We start from the raw sequence: 16,738 nt of genomic DNA on the forward strand, positions 1-16,738 counted from the left end.
CCAGAAAAACAAATGTTCAAAGCGGGAATAACATTTTTTATTTTCATTGTTCTTTAATCTGGATTTAGTTCTGAGACAGCATCATGAAAAGTTGGAAAAAATGTGTCACACAAACAAACACAAATAACATTTTAGACTGCAAGATATTGATTAATAATTCCATTAGCCTAAGGAGTGAGATGCATCCTGTGCTCATAATGTTTTTGCTTTTCAACTCAGCAGAAGATCCTATCTATGCAAACACGCGTCGTGTGGTCAGCAAACAGCCCTCGCCTAGGCCAGGGATGCCAGAGGGAAACCTGAAGATGGTTTCTTCCTCCCAAGACCTGCGGAACCCGAGTCCTAGCAGGAGACACGACGAGGGCAAACTGAGATACAAACACTGAAGAAGTCATGTACCTCACAAACCTATGACTCAACCCCTCCTCATATTTAGTCATTATAGTCTTCTTCATTATTATATTTTTACATATTGTTTTTATAAATATATATATATATATATATATAAATATATATATATAAATATATATATATAAATATATATATATATATATATATATATATATATATAGGCTTTTACTAAATTGGGAATGTGTATCTTATTTTATGTAGTCTCTTTCTTCTCAGGTATTTTCTGTAAAATAGCTATTATGAGCCACTAGATGGCAGATGGTGGACGCTGAACGGGGAAATTCAAAGTGGTTAGCCTATTTTATTTTTTTCTTGTGTTTCAACACCTGATAATATTTGAATATGTTGCCAACAGTAGCCTTTGTATAGTAGCCTAAATAAGCCAAAAGTGATAATTTTCCATTTCTGGTAGGAATTATAAAATGATGGGCCTGAAATGTTATACCTATTGTTAGAGTTTATAATGAATTGCAAGTTACTGGATATGCAGTTTTGTTCCCTCTGTACAGTTTGTAATATATTTAATGTTAGTATGTTATATGATGAGCCTATTGGTAGGTGTGCCCTGTTTTAATATCACAATGTCATTTTGCATTTCTGTCTATCAGAATAAAAGTAATACGAGCAAATTAGTCCACGTTAATATTGTTCTGCGGTTACAGCTGATTGGTGAGTGAGTGATATATATTTTTTTAAGTAAGGTAGCCTACGATCAAAAGTCACATGACCAGGCGCTGCCTACCGCTGAGAGCTGTCGTATAATCGCTCCCTGCAGGAATTAGATGTGGAGTTAACGTTACAGGTGGAGCAGAGAGCGTCGAGCACCGGATCCGAGACCAGAAAAACAACAGGAGTCTCAACAGTTACTAATGTAGATCCTGCCAACTCGCGGTGAGTGTGATGTGGACCCGAGCCGCCGTTGTGACTTACTGACTTTGTTTGTGCGCAGCTTTGTCCCAAAGGCTTGAATGTTTTTTCCACGGAGCTCGGGCGGGCTATGGGAATTGGATTGGGCAACCTGTGGTGTTGAGAGGTGCACATACAGCGCGTTGTAACTTATCTGTCTTATCTCAGATTATAGGATATCCTAATCTAATAATAGCAGCCGAAAGCTACACTAAGCAGTAGTAGGGTATGCGTTTAGGCTGCCTTTCAAACACCCACCGCAGTGACTGTAGCACCGAGAGAAACGCTCCAACTTGTAGGGTCGCTGGTACAGCCTACCGCCTCAGCTCGAGTGTCAAAGCAGTGGACGTGTGGTTAAATCCTGTTGGGGAGAAATGCTTTGGACCACAAGCCAAACAGTATTTATTAAGCTTAAGTACACAGATGGACTCAATTGAAAATCAGTGACCAACGATTTAGTTTGCAGACCTTCAAATGTACAAATGTCTTAGTGGGCTGGATGGTCCACAGACACCAGCAGCTTGTGAACATGTATTAATGGCCTATAGGTTTTAATGTGGTGTGTGTATTTTTCTGTACATGAACAGAGCTACATATCTAACGTTATAAAGCCACTTCAATAATGCACACCCAGAAAATCTAAATATGCCTGTGTTTGCATTTTGTCTGCTACTGGATTCAACTGCATGCTGCAGGGGTTAACATGATATTCACGGGTGTGCAGTTTTATGGATGGTGAGAATTTTAGCACACGATATGTGTGTCTGGCTTAGCGTGCAGAAGATAGTGCTGTCAGTGCACTTGCCCTGGGGATTGCCCAATTTTAGCCATAGTCATACTGCAGCTCAGTGGGGTCACGGGGTGTCGAGGCACGGCCGCACACAGCCACGCGGCAAATCTACTCCTGCAGTAAGTGGTCAGAGCTTCATTTACGTTTTGCGCGCTCAGGGTGTATAGCCTATGAAAAACGGACACTTGACCCCCTCAGTATACTGGAGTTTGATCAGTTCCACCCTGTCACACGTGTTCAGTAAACTGGGGCTGTACTTGTTTTGACATTAAAGGGTGCCGCTGTGAACCGTCGTTGTGTTGTTGGTCAAAACGCACGCACGCACACGCTCGCGGGTGGACAGTTCTGTGCACCGGAGCGCGCACTGTCTGTAGCGCGTGGTATTTACTACTCTGTAGGCCTATCCTGTCTTTCTATGTAGGTGCTGGAGTTAATACTGAAAGTGCATACGTAAAGTGACGTTTAGGCTTATGATAACAAGGGTCTGGAGAACCACAGCAGGAATAAACAGTTTAATGGTCGTGTGTGGCACATTAAGGGTGACGTGATCTCCTTAAGATTGTGCAGAAGCAGGAGGCCCCAATGGTGTGGAGAGAACAATCTAGAAAACACTTATATAATATTTCTCTGTATGACATTTTAAATGATTCAGAACTAGCTTTTCTGATAGCTTCATATCTGGCACTTTGTTCTACCAACAGACCTGAACACAATTCATAGTACTGACAAGAGCAAGAACGGTAAGCTGATCAATGGACAGATAATTTATCAGTAGGCTACTTTGATGATCAAGTCATAATTCACATAATTTTATACATAAATGTTTCATCTGTTCTCATTATAGATGTAATATAGGCTAGTTTTGGATCTAATCAAGAAAATGATTAATTCATATTGTAGATGATTGTGAGTTGCAGCCATAGTATTAACTCTATTAAGATGAATAAAATGACAAACCGCTTCAGGGTCATGAAATCAGTCCCTTGGTTTGGATTTTAAATCGAAATTGAAGTGCTCACAACCCTTTGTTTTCTTGGGTGTTGCCATCTGTCAGTGATCCTGTCACACAACACAGGCAGAGCAGGCAGAGATGTTTGGGTGCTCATATTTTCCTTTTGTGCCCCAGCTCCTGCTGAGACATGCCTGGGTGTGGGTGTGTGTGAGTGTGTGTGCATTTACACTCAAACAGACTAGTCTCGTCAATGACAAGTAATTTGTCAGAGCATTTAGCATATTGGACATGTGGTGGCATTTTTATTTTATTTGTACTGCTTGTTGTCTTTTAAATGCGTTAAGTTCTTTGACTGTTACTTATCCATTAGCTTAAGTGAATTAAATTTTCTTTATAGAGCGCCAATTCGCAACAGCACCTTTCATATAGAGCAGGTCTAGACCGTATTCTTTATAATATTATTTACAGAGACCCAACAATTCCCATCATGAGTAAGCACTTGGTGACAGTGGCAAGCTTAATGATACACATCGTAACAGGCTTGAAAACTGTACAAACAGCATGTTTTATGAAGTATTGTTTTCAGCTAATTACAACTCTTCTGCACATCAAAACAAAAGGTGGCAAGCTACTTTTCGTCATATAAAAAGAATGGTGTGTTTCAGCCATCTGAGCCTGCAAAAAGATAACCTGGTGCTGAACTGAACTGTTTTCCAGTGAATGTTTCACAACAGAGTCTATGACACAAGGAGTGTCAAAGGTGAACACCCTCCCACAACTGGTTTCCTGTTTCTGCCCCTGTGATGGAACTCTGCATCGCAGCCAGCTCACCAGCCGCTCTGCCAGTGAGCCACTCAGCTTGTGTTTGGCTGGCAGCCACAGGCAGGAAAACAGGCACTGTGGCAACAAGTCAATTAATCAGTTAGCCACTTACTCAACCTCAAACCTGCAGACCAGTTAGTCAGTTACTCAGGTAGAGCAGTTACAACCGGAGGACACCTCACCCTTATAGCCCAGCGTATAATGCAAATGGCCGTGGCCAAAACAGTCACGGCTCAGTCCAGCTGTGCGACTGTTCACACAGCTTTTAGGATTTGGATTTGTTGTGACTCATGGTGGTGACAGCAGCGTGCTTGTCTGCGCACGTTCTAGGCGTTGCTGTTTGGGGTTTTACTTTATACACAGCAGCTCGTAGTCGTAGTGAGAATCCATCGTATTATAGATAACGTGGAGGCTTCTGAACAGGCTATAAATATCCTCATGCTTCAAGTGGTTGGAGTGTCTCAAGATACTGCTGCAGGGCTGCTTCACCATATTGTACTAGTTCATGTGCAGCCTTTTGAACCCACAGGTGTTCACACTCTACAACTCAATGAGCATTTTAGCCTACGTCTGGTCCTATAGAGAATATTTTAGTCACACTCTTGTTGTTTGGTCTGGTTTTGCAGATGTTCACCTTCCCTCACACTGATTTTGTGGTTGCTGTATTTACATGCTACCAGTGCTCACAAAATGTGAGGTTGACTTTCAAGAGAAAAAAGAGCAATGTTTCATGGTGCTTTCCGTAGTATGCAGACAGCCTACTGTACGCCACTATACTTTCATTATCAATGTCATTCATAAATATTCTACTTTTATAATGTGCGTGTGATAAATGTATAGTCGTATGAGGAGACTATCAAGAAGAAGAAGAAATACTTTATTAATCCTGCTGGGGGAAATTAAATTTTTTCCCTCTGTTGTTATTATTATTATACATGCACACAGGTCCAAGTTATACAGACTGTGTGTTCAATGACTGAGCAGGTTATGCTGGCTGTACAGGAATCAGCATTGATCATCTATAAAGACATAAATGTTTTTCACACCAGTCTTTCACAACATACCTTTTGACGCAGGTGAGAGCACGCCTAATGTTGCTGGCGGTTTATTATTGTTTTGGTCACCCTCGACCTGAAAAAGGGAACAGAGGGGAGATCTTAACACTGAGAAAAAGTAAAAACCTGCCACATTCTTGGACAAGAGAACTTTGATGGTTAATAAACCATCCATTCATAATCACAATAATAATGCATTTTAATGGATTTTTGCTTATAGTGAAATCTTAAAGCTGCACTAACCAAAATTTTTTAATGAATAACAGATCAAATGACTGAGTAATGTGAAAGGTGTTGCCCATAGTGACAAACCCACAACTAATTATAACAGATCTCTGCAATTTCTCTGAGCTCTTTTAGCTAATTGTATTATTTTGGTTTTCTAGCCCGCAAACTGACAGCAAATCCCGTTGCCAGCTGCAGCAGGCAACTTTTTTCTTTCGGCAAATAAAGCTCTCATAAACCTACGGCAAGCCTCCTCTCCACTACCAAATGACAGACAAAGTTAGCAGCTAGCTGGTGGAGCAGCTAAAGAGACACACTTTTCCCTGTGGAGTTGTGGAAGCCCTAAAGCAGAGTAAATATTACTTTTTGTCAGGTGGCGAGAAACATGACTCCAGATGAATGGTAATGTTGCCTTAGTGTCTACTGGTGTGTTAACATGTCAACATTACAAGGTGATGTCAGTGTTGTGTTTTCAGCTTGTTCTGCTGCCCCAAAGTGTCCATAAAAAAAGTAAATAATTTATTAACCATTGATAATGAAGGGGAGTTACTAGTGTTGATATTTTTTAGTATTACATTTTCTTTGCCGCACACACATACACCCACACCCACACTCATACACACACACTCACATGCATATGTCAGTGTGTGACCATGGATAAATACAGGAAGAGAAAAAAAGAGCGACAACTGTTGTGTGCTCTTCTATTGTTATAGCCATACCTGCAAATTTGGAACTATCTGTCAAACGCTGTGACGAACAACCTGCAGTTATTCCATTCAGCTGTAACGCTCAACCTAACCCTTCCCCCCTAGCTTAACAGCCTGAGAAGGGGGTGTGTGCAAGACATTGGCGCTCTGACAACAGATGAGCATCTTTACATGCAGCAGCTCGTCCCGTTGTGTCAAGTAACAACAAGGTGGGAGCATGGCAGTCTGTTGCAAAACGCACATTCAAAACAGAGGTTGTTCAGAGGCACAGGGGAGCGGCGCCTAGCTGTCTCCCAAGGAAATTTGGATGCTGTCATTTTGGTTTCTGTCAACAGGCGAGGACTCTGCGGTGCGTGTTTCAAAAAGGATGCATCGCTATGAAATCTGCTTTTTTTTTTTTTTTTTCTCTGAGAGCTAAAATCGAAATAAAAGTTGCAAAGCAGCCGTGTGGTGCGGCTGCTTTTGAGCAGTGTGCACCAGAAAGATAAGAGTATAGTTTTTACCTTGTGAGTCTGCTCTTAAGTGTGCTTTGTGTGTTATTCTGAGAAAAAAAAAAGTGCCTTGATGAATTTTGAATGAGGCCGTGCTGCTCAGTTAGTCAGAACAGACAGAAACTCGCCAAAGAAGTGGTAAGTCTCAATTCAGGACGAATCCCAGGGTAGGGATGGAGCGTTAAAGCAGGGAATTGTCATGATCTGCATGCATGCCCAAACCTGAACTGATCCCCTCTGCTGCTTGAACCCCACTGAGCCCAGAGGAAGCAGGCTCTTATCAGGGAGGACAGGAAGACACAGAGACTGGATGAGGAAGAGAGAGTGGGGGTGGGTGGGCAAGCAGGGCACTCTGCAGATTTTCACACATCAGTTTCCTCTGTGAAGTTTACAATTATGACTTTTTATTTCAGGTATGACTAAGTGGTGCTAGACCTGTCTGGAGTTCTGAAGGCCATATGCGTCCCCTGTTTTGCACACCGTATGTGTATTTTAGAAATATTCTTCAGTAAGGCATTTATGTTTATGGCACAATCCCTGCCCTCACAGTTTTTTGTCTCTTGACATTTTCACCACATGTTTAAACTTTGGGTTGTTAGCAGAAATCTTGGAGCACTCCGCCGATTTTATATGTAAAGACCATTTTACTTGTCACAAGGAGTACTACTGCACTTGTAAAAACAGGTATTTAATGTCCTCTGTCACTCTGAAGGGAGCTTTCTAAACTCTGAGAATATAACCTGTACGAGGTGATCAGGTTTATCAAGTCTAACGAGAGATGCTTTTGAGTTGCATTATGGGAACAGTAGGATCCAACATTTGTGGACTTGTTGTGGTCCGTATGCACTGGAAGTCAGAGGATATCTTGGTGGATTCTGACCAATCTGTCTGTTGTGGGTCTCTCATCAGAATGAAAGTACAACCCTAAATTGCTGCAGTGCCCTTTAAAAGGGAGGATTTTATTATGGTCAGAGTTCACTGATCTGAAGGATCATCTGAAGTTTCTCTTTCTTTCATTCTTACTTACTGTCAATTTACTGCATAGATGTTCTATTTGATCATAATATAATGTAAATAACGCACTGTTGCCAGACACCATCACATTCACATTACAACTATTGAAAAAGGGACATCAAGTCATTAGGTAGCGCTATCAACAATTCATTCAAATCATAAGTATACAACAGAAAAAGTGGAAATAAAGAATATGTAGGAGGCAAACCAGCTGTTTTCATTTTTAAAGCAAACATATTATCCACTTTGTTCATCTTTTAATGCATACGTCATTTCTAGTATTGGAATTAAAGTCAGTCTTTCCATGTCATGGGTCTCTTTAACAGTTTAATGCATAGATGTTTTCATATCTTTCCTAGAGGTGGGCACCATGAAGATGATCTCCTGCAGCATCCCTCACCAGTAGCCGGGCAGCATGGCTTCTGCTCCTCCTTCCAGAGAGGACACCAGTGGCTCATTAGCACTGCGCTGGAGGCTAACACCAACATAGATACTCACTACGATTTCAAACTGAACTGCAGCAGGCTGCGCTGCACTGGTTAAATGTATCAACTGCCTTTAGAGGGTCTCTGAAATCAAAAATGACTTGTGGCAGAGCGGCACATGTTCAGGACTGTGACATCACCACAGTGTAACGGCAACGTCTGAACTGAGACCTTGGACCATGTTCTGTCTCTGATTGGGTACTTTGGTGGCAGAGCTGGACTGTGCAGCTCTTCCACACTTAGACAAACCTGGACTCTGAGCCATGTCTCTTCTCTCAGCCCTGAGCATCGTCTGTGGATTGATGCTCCATGCTTCATTTAGTGCACTGAACACTCACTACTGCGTCCCACGAAAGACTGTCCCCTACCAGAGTAAGTCACAAACTCAGTTCCACCCCACTAATATGTTACTGTAATAGATTCACTCCTGGACTGGACCAGTAAATACCAGAATTTGTTGCAGTTTAAGAATGCATTTGAATATTTTAACCATGATATTTGAACAAGTAGTGCAACTTTAACTGCTTGGGGTTTGTGCTGGCTGGGAAAATCTTATGAAATTTCAATGAATTAGCATTTTGCTTTTGCTGTGGGAGCATTTTTTTTCCAGCTGCACGGGGTCACCGCAGCTAAAATGTAGAAAGAACATATAATGAAATGCAGTGTAGTAATGCGGGTGTTCTTCCATTCAGACGAGCTGAAGTTGTTCAGAGAAGAAGGTGTCTTCAACTACTCCACTATGCTAATGAGAGATGACCTGGGTGTGATGTTGCTGGGGGCCAGAGAGGCCATATATGCTGTGGACATTAACAACATCTCTGTCAGAAAGGCTGCGGTAAGAAGATGTGAAGAGATTCATAAAAAAGATAAATATTTAAAGTGTGGAGGTCTCTCTGTTCTGGTCAGTGTTGTCCTTTTTGAAGCTGTTAAATAACTTATAAACAGGCGTGCCTGCAGAACAGTTAGATATAACACGCATATGCTCTTTTTAGACTTGGAGAAGTTATTTGTCATCCAAACTATACACATTACAGTACATAATCAGAACAAAAATCCATTGCAATTTTTTGGGCAACTGAATAGCAGTTAATTAAGCTTTTAATTATTGCAGATTAAAAATAAAAGATTTATTGAACATTTATGATGTTACTGCAGTGGTTGAAGGCATTTCATCAAATAATCAGTAAGCGACTCAAGGCCGGACTTAATCATGGATCTTATCAGTGGTCCTCAAACCTTTTAGCTCATAACCCCATAAAATGAAGTCATGTCTATTTGAGACCTCTCATCGCAGGTTATGGTGGTTTGGACGTGAGCTAAGAGCAGTTCAGCCAAAGGTTTCCCCCTCAGCATGTGTGATCTGAAGGATGTTTAGTGGACTGACAAAGTGAACGTATCTAGTGCTTCACAAGAACAAAAGCAAAACATTTGAAGGAAGTTCTACATAAGTTAATACCTTTTTGCATTTCATTTTATGACTACTGGCTTGTATCCTAAAAAGCACAACCTCTTGTTGCCTTTTACTAGCTATTTGCAAACATTTCACTGGCTCTAGTCAAAAATCCAATAAGTCTGTTCTTTACATGTCTTTCTCTGCCCTCTTTCACTATTTTGAGAGAGTGCATTGTGGCTGAAGATCTGCTCACAGAAACGCATTAGATTAGAAGTGCTCCTGCATCAGCAGCTAGTTCAACACTGTTGACTTTTTGACCAGTGCACATTTGCATGAGGAATTTAAATGAATAATGGTCTTGTTGAGCTCCAGACAGTGGTCTGTTGATTTTATAATTGTAGTTACACAGCTACTGAAGAAGGATTGGTATCCTGGCTAGCAGGTACTCTCCTTCAGAGTGTACTGACTGGTCTTGACGTTAGCCAAACAAAGACACGTGAGGGTAAACGGGCCGAAGCTCCACTGTCATAATGTGGGTTGCGACACCATTTCTGCATGCTTTGACAGGACACTCTCTATCTGTTGATCCAGGTGTATTGGCGAGTTACTGAGGAGAAGCAGAGGGAGTGCACGTACAAAGGAAAACATGCTGAGGTTTGTGTAACGTCTTTCAAAACAGTGTGCACTAACTTTTACTTCTAGGGAAAAGAAATGGCCTTAAAAGATGACTGTTAACTGCGGTTTACTCCAACATGCAGTTTATCTCGTTGCATTTGTAAATCATTTATATGGGAATCTTTTTTTCCTTTTCAAGTCTTTACACAGAATTCTCTTTGAAGCACTTTGCTCACAGCTTCGAACTGAATGTCCAAATAAAGGCATGAAAGGAAAATGCATGAACACAGCCTTGACCTTTTGGTCACCGGCCCAACTACAGGCAGTCAGTATGTGTATATGTGTGCGGCATGTTTGTGTTTTTGCGGCTGAACTAACAAAGCTCTGACCTTGGCATTCTCTGTGCTGGATCTTGTTGCAGGTGGAATGCCGCAACTACATTCGGACCCTGCACAGAGTGAATGCCACCACAATGTATGTGTGTGGCACAAATGCCTTTAGCCCCACCTGTGACTATATGGTAAGTATACTGCATATGGAGTTAGTTGAAAGGATTTTATAAACAGTTTCTGTAGGAAGGACTTCTGTTTATAAGCTGAGTTGGTGGGTTGTGTCATTAAAATAATTTGCATACATATGCCCCTTTAACTTCATAAACCCGTCACTGGCTTCAGTACTACTACGGTACTTAAACTAACGGGAATTGTGCTTCATTGAAGTCCATTCAGGTGGCTTTGCATGTTTAAAGGATGAGGTTGGCATTCTATATTTTTATTGTCAGCCAAAAACTCATGAAAAGATCAAAACCAACAATGCATTAGTCCATTGCTAAATACTTTACTACCTCCCGACCTTGTAGGGGGGGATTTGTTGACAATAAAATATAGAATCACCTGACACCAAATAATTGTGGTTGAATGTTGCAGTTAATAGGGGTAGATTCAGTCTATTTAATGACCACTACGTGCTGCTTCTCCAACTCCAATTGATTTACATTAAGGGTGTTATTATTTTCTCCGCAGGAGATATTATTAGCTACATTTCCTTCTTCTAATGTTACTTGGTTGCAATAAAAATGTTTTAACCATATCCCTTCATAATATCTGTGTTTGCTTATTTGCTGTCTTTGTTGGGTTTGATTGTTCAACAATATATTAACTCATTAATGCAGTGGATTTTGGCAAGAAACAAAAATCTCAGAGGACTGAGCATCCTGAATGCATCACCAAAGAGAATTAAATAGTTTCTAAGTGTAGAAGCACAACACAGTAACGTAACTTTTATAAATAAATAAAAGCAGACAGTATGTGTACTTTAAGGGATGATATATTTAATACACCTTTAGCCTCTGCTAGATATCATTTGGACAAAAATATGCATAATATAAATATGATATGAAAACACTAGCTGAGGTGACGGTTGGGGATAAATCCAAAAACTTATATATCTTTTGTATACTTTGAAAAATGTAACCCCCTGGTAAAGTCCTATAATTCCAGTCCTGAATTTTGTTACTGTGTTTGAATTAAATGGCACTGTTTTTCTTTCCTTTCCTGTCACTCTCCTTTTGTTTCCGACAGACGTTTGCTAATGGACAGCTGAGGCTGGAGGGAAAGCAGGAGGAGGGAAAGGGGAAGTGTCCTTTTGATCCCTTTCAGAGATACTCCTCCCTCATGGTCGGTGAGTGTCTGAGTCAGGTTTGCTCCAACAGGGAACAAAGCACAAAATACTGCTGAACGTTCAAAGTGCAACAACAGAAAAGATCAGCGTATGATATTCATTAGCCACAAGATCTGAGTACCACATTCAATAAAAAAACATCACCCAATATCTTTGCTAGTGCCACCTGCTCACTCAACACAATTAGTCAGAATACTCCAGTTGGTTCAGTCCATTAGTAGGCATATAAATGTGATATTGTTCCAACTTAATATGAATAATGGACGTCCAGGAATTTTCCCTCATCTGTTGTTCCTGTCCAACAGGAAATGACTTGTATTCTGCTACATCCATCAACTTTTTGGGCTCTGAGCCCGTGGTTCTGCGCAGCTCAGACTTGGCTCTCCGCACTGAGTTTAAAAGCTCCTGGCTCAGTGGTGAGTTCCTCCTGCAAAAACTGCCCATTTTAAGTTTTATACAATGTTGTGCATAGGGAATCGACTGCAGCAAGAGCCACGCTACTTGCATATTGCAGTTGATGATATGTGTAGATATTCTTTAACTGAGGCAGATCAAAGATTTCTGATTTTTTTCTGCACTTGTCCTAAGAACCAATTTCATGTTTTGTGATTTCAGAGCCAAACTTTGTCTACATGGACTATGTGGGTGAGAGTTTTGATAGTCCCGACGGTGATGACGATAAGGTATACTTGTTCTTCAGTGAGAATGCCATGGAGTACGACTTCTACAGCAAAGTTGCTGTGTCTCGAGTGGCCCGTGTCTGCAAGGTATAATTAAGGACAGAATAAAAACCCTCTGTCTCTGTGAGACGTTTTCAGAGACATTAAAAAATGCAAATGGGGTGTGATGTGTTTTCGTTAATAGTGGGTAGGTTAAATAACATTAATGTTTTAGAATGTGCAACTTTGTGTTTTGGCCTCATGCTCCCTGTCTGACACAGGTCTGGTTGTTATGGTTAAGAGGAAGATCTGCAGAACTGCACATGACCGAGTGATCTGTCTCTGTGTTTAGGGGGATATGGGCGGCCAGCGGACACTGCAGAGGAAATGGACGTCGTTCCTGAAAGCTCGTCTGGATTGTTCCCTCCCTGAACCCAGCCTGCCCACCATTGTCCAGGATGTCTTCCTGCTGAAGCACGAGGACTGGAGGAAGAGCGTCTTCTACGCTGTCTTCACGCCTCAGTCGTAAGTACTTCCAATCACATCCTCTGGTTTTGTGGCTTAGGGTTGGCGTTGACATGCAGCGAGGTAGGAAGTCAGCTTTCAATATGGTTGAATGAAAAAGGTGTCCATATTTAGACAAAATGATTAGTATTGGTAATAAAACAAACAGAACAGTTCCCATGTGTGATGATTCATTATGTTAATTGTAATATAAGGTATTTAGCAGTTAATATTTTTATTTGACAGATGGGGGATTATGTCTAGATTTAAGAAGTATTCTCCAGTCCTATATATAAAACAACCTTTTGGCAGTTTGCTTGACTGAATGTGTGTGATTGGGTGTTTCCAGAAGCTTGTCGCAGGCATCTGCGGTATGTGCATACAGTGTGTCTGCCATTCGAGATATTTTCAACGAGGGCAAGTTTAAGACACCTGTTGCTGTGGAGACATCCCACGTCAAGTGGGTGATGTACACCGGAGAGGTGCCGGTCCCCAGACCAGGAGCGGTGAGTGTAATGACCAGAAGTGATACTTAAAGCGTACAAGGCAAATCTGCTAATTCTAAACGGGGGTTTTGTGTTTCAGTGCATCAATAATGTCGTGCGTAAAATGGGGATGAATCGCTCTCTGGACCTTCCTGACAAAACACTCCAGTTCATCAGGGACCGCCCCCTTATGGACGACGCTGTTCACCCTCTGATGGGAGGGCCGCTGCTGGTCAAGAGGGGAGCTTTGCTGACTCGGATAGTGGTGGACAGCGTGCTGGCGCTGGATGGACAGAGATATGCCGTCATGTTCATCGGCACTGGTAAACTATGGGATATGTTCAACAATATAGGTGCAGTTTTATCAAGATGAAAGTAGAACAGAACAGATTTTGGGGCTATTTGATAATTGGCTTCTTAGCTTAGTTTTGGAAAAAAATATCCCAAGTTTTTATGTAGTAAATATTCAAAATCTCAGATAATCTGCTTCCTCAGGACTGTGTGGGTGTGGTTTGATAAGATTTGATAGAAGGTGCTTGCAACATAAGCAAACAACCCTTCATATCTGTCACTGCGTTTTATTTAAATATTGCAAAACTCTGATTGGTGCACAGAAATGCATGATATCACGCATACCATGCCCACTTTAAACTAGTGAGACAGACAAGGGCAGTAATTGTTTAAAGGCATTTGTTTAATCAGTACCTTTTTAAGACAAACACATGAAATGAGAGCGTAAATTTCAAAGCCAGGATCTCGGTTAATACATCTGACCTTGTTATATGAATTATAGATAGTTGTTTTTTTGTCTCATGGTAGAAAATGGTTACGTTCAGAAGGCTGTCAACTATGCTGGAGAGATGTTCATCATTGAGGAGATTCAACTGTATGAAAACCCTGTGCCTATTAAGATCCTGCGCCTCTCATCAAGCAAGGTATCTTTTTATTTGTATACTATATAACATGTGGCACTGTGTTCAATATAGTGTGTTTCTTTGTTGGCAAATTTTGTACAATAAGCTTCAGTCTGAAAAATACATCTCACTTTGAATATGTTGTGACTTAATTGCCACTGAGACAGTAGCGAGGCCTCACTGGTAATAAAGATCAAATGCTTTTGGTTTGTTAATGTGTGTGTGTGTGTGTGTGTGTGCGCGCACAAATAGGGCCAACTGTATGCAGGTTCAGAGTTTGGTGCTATCCAGGTGCCGGTCAGTAACTGCAGCCGCTATGACGCTTGTGTGGACTGCATCTTGGCCAGGGATCCTTACTGTGCCTGGGACTTCACCACCAAGCAGTGCTCCTCAGTCTACACCTTATCATCCTCCTCAAAGACTGTCACACAGAGTCTTAAGGAGGGAGACGTCTCACAGTGTCCTCAGCCAGGTCTGTTCATGCGCAGGGCGCATTACTGGGAACACTTTTTGTATGACATGGCATTCCAGCAGTCTTCATTTGCATGCAGTGAGGCCAACCGTGTGTGTGTGTGTGTGTGTGTGTGTGGTTTTTTTTAGATCCAGTAGCAGCTGTGGACTTTACCCTAGTTCCAGAGAACAACATCCAGCTGCCCTGCCAGCTCCACTCCAACTTGGCGCAGGTTCTGTGGCGATTCTCTGATCAAACACTTCACTCCAACAACAAATACTACATCTACAGTGGGGGCCTCCTCATCCTGAGTGCCTCTGAATCGGACGCTGGTCTGTACACATGTGACTCCGTCGAGCAGATCAGCGGCAGAACGTACAACCGGACTGTGGCGGTTTATCAATTAAAGCTCTACTCTGGGCAAGGAGCAGGGGGCAGCCCTACTCCTGGCAATGAGGTGATAAATTCCTCAGACTCTATTCACAGTCTTAGTACAGCTGCACCAGGGCTGGTGACAAACCCGGTCAATGAGGACCCATTGTCCCCCGAGAATCAAAGTGACACTGGCAGGGTGACTCGTTTAGAGGTGGCTGTGGCTCTGCTGTCGCTGCTTTGTCTCGCCCTCATAGGAGTCATATTTTGGAACTGGAGTCGAGGACGTTGGAAATGCCTGAAGTTTGTGCAGCGCTCCAATGAAAGCGAGGGGAAAAGTCAGTCAGCCGAATACATGCACATCCAGAACAGAACTTCAGAGATAAAGCTCCTGGGGCCTGTGTCTGGAAGACTTTGCAGTGCCAATAATAATCACTCTGCTGTTGACTTCAAAGGGAACGGGGAGCACCACTTCACACCTATGGCTAACATTTCAAGTCTGGACGGTCTGGGATACATAAATGATGAGTCAGAGATTTGACTCTGCTGAGGCATAGAATTCAGTACAAGGCCAACGACACTGCACTCATTATCATCCTATAGGTGTACTACTGTAGAAAAGGTTTTCACATTATGAATTCTTTTGATTGGTGTTTTTATTCCTACACTTTCCATACATAAAGCTGAATTTTCACTCCAGTGAATTGTTGAAATTTTTTTTTTTTTTTTATAAATGTACTTTTTGTATGATAAATTGTGAATACACCTTGTGTAACATATTGTGTACAGTCAACACCTTTTTAAAAAAACAACTATTTATTTGTCACAATGAAGTTTTTCTTTCAGCAAATTCTACTTTACAGTCTTGTAAAAAGGGTCAACAACACTGAACAAGTAGAACACACTTGGATTTCTACATAGGCAGGCACATTCAATTTTATTGACTGTTTATTTAAGACAACATTCATCTGTCAGAGAACATACTGTTCAGTCTGTGTTAATGATTGATCAGCCTGTACAAATTTTTTATGTCCAGGTAGGCTATGAATTTACCTCTTCATTTAACCATTTAATTGCCACTAGTAGGTGATATAGAGTGAACTCCATACCTCTATCTTCCATAACAAAATAATAAAAATGTTATATCATCATTGAGATTGAACTAGCATATCATTGGGATGCAGAAGTGTAGGTGTACATTTCTGTCAGTGAATCAAGAGGCACAGCAAAGACGAGAAGACGAGAAGAAGTTTGGCTTTTGGTGTCAGACTTTGGAAAATGCAGTTCTTGTTGATAATAAAAAAAAACTTTTTTGGGAGTTTCACGTGTCAAGCTGTCAGTAATGATTACCTTCTCTCTCGCACAGCTGTGAAGTTTATTTGAAAGCGATGTTGCGAGTTTAACTGGCATCCTTGTTGTCTTCGAGCAGATCCTCCCCTAGACTCTACAAAGGGATAATATCAACAAAAACACACACTGACTCCACAGTTACCTCACCCCTGCTTGTTTTTGAAGAAAACGTGTGAAACCAAACTAAATTACAGGATCATAACCTGAATCTGCTGTTTGTTTCACACTGTCATTAACAACAGAGCTCAGAGCCGCTTTAGGCTTCATCTCAAACAAGTACTGTAAATATAAAAGGGCTGAAGTGGGTCTCTGCTCAATAATTTAACAGTGCAGTATAAGAAAGTTGTCATGAAAATTATTAAGGATATATAGTCGTATCAGGTGATACATTAATAAAATATTGCCAATGCAGTTGCATAGATTTTGCATAGAGTTTTTAAAAAAGTGCTTTTAC

General features: G+C 41.3%; 1 protein-coding gene across 1 annotated transcript; it reads left to right on the forward strand.

The window, feature by feature from the left end:
• Positions 1-1,146: 1,146 nt before the first annotated feature.
• si:ch211-129c21.1 (uncharacterized protein LOC563087 homolog) lies at positions 1,147-16,252 on the forward strand. Its single transcript, XM_038716310.1, has 14 exons — positions 1,147-1,302; positions 7,736-8,233; positions 8,554-8,696; positions 9,846-9,908; positions 10,291-10,389; positions 11,450-11,549; positions 11,855-11,965; positions 12,165-12,316; positions 12,561-12,733; positions 13,062-13,218; positions 13,298-13,520; positions 14,017-14,132; positions 14,364-14,583; positions 14,712-16,252. Exons 2-14 carry the CDS (start codon positions 8,125-8,127, stop codon positions 15,473-15,475), a joined length of 2,430 nt encoding a protein of 809 aa, XP_038572238.1. The 5' UTR covers positions 1,147-1,302; positions 7,736-8,124; the 3' UTR covers positions 15,476-16,252.
• The last annotated feature ends 486 nt before the right edge of the window (positions 16,253-16,738 follow it).

This window comes from Micropterus salmoides, unplaced genomic scaffold (assembly GCF_014851395.1).
Source record: "Micropterus salmoides isolate LMB-PRFRI ecotype aquatic unplaced genomic scaffold, ASM1485139v1 Ms_hic_scaffold_13, whole genome shotgun sequence".
In the NCBI taxonomy this organism is placed as follows: domain Eukaryota; kingdom Metazoa; phylum Chordata; class Actinopteri; order Centrarchiformes; family Centrarchidae; genus Micropterus; species Micropterus salmoides.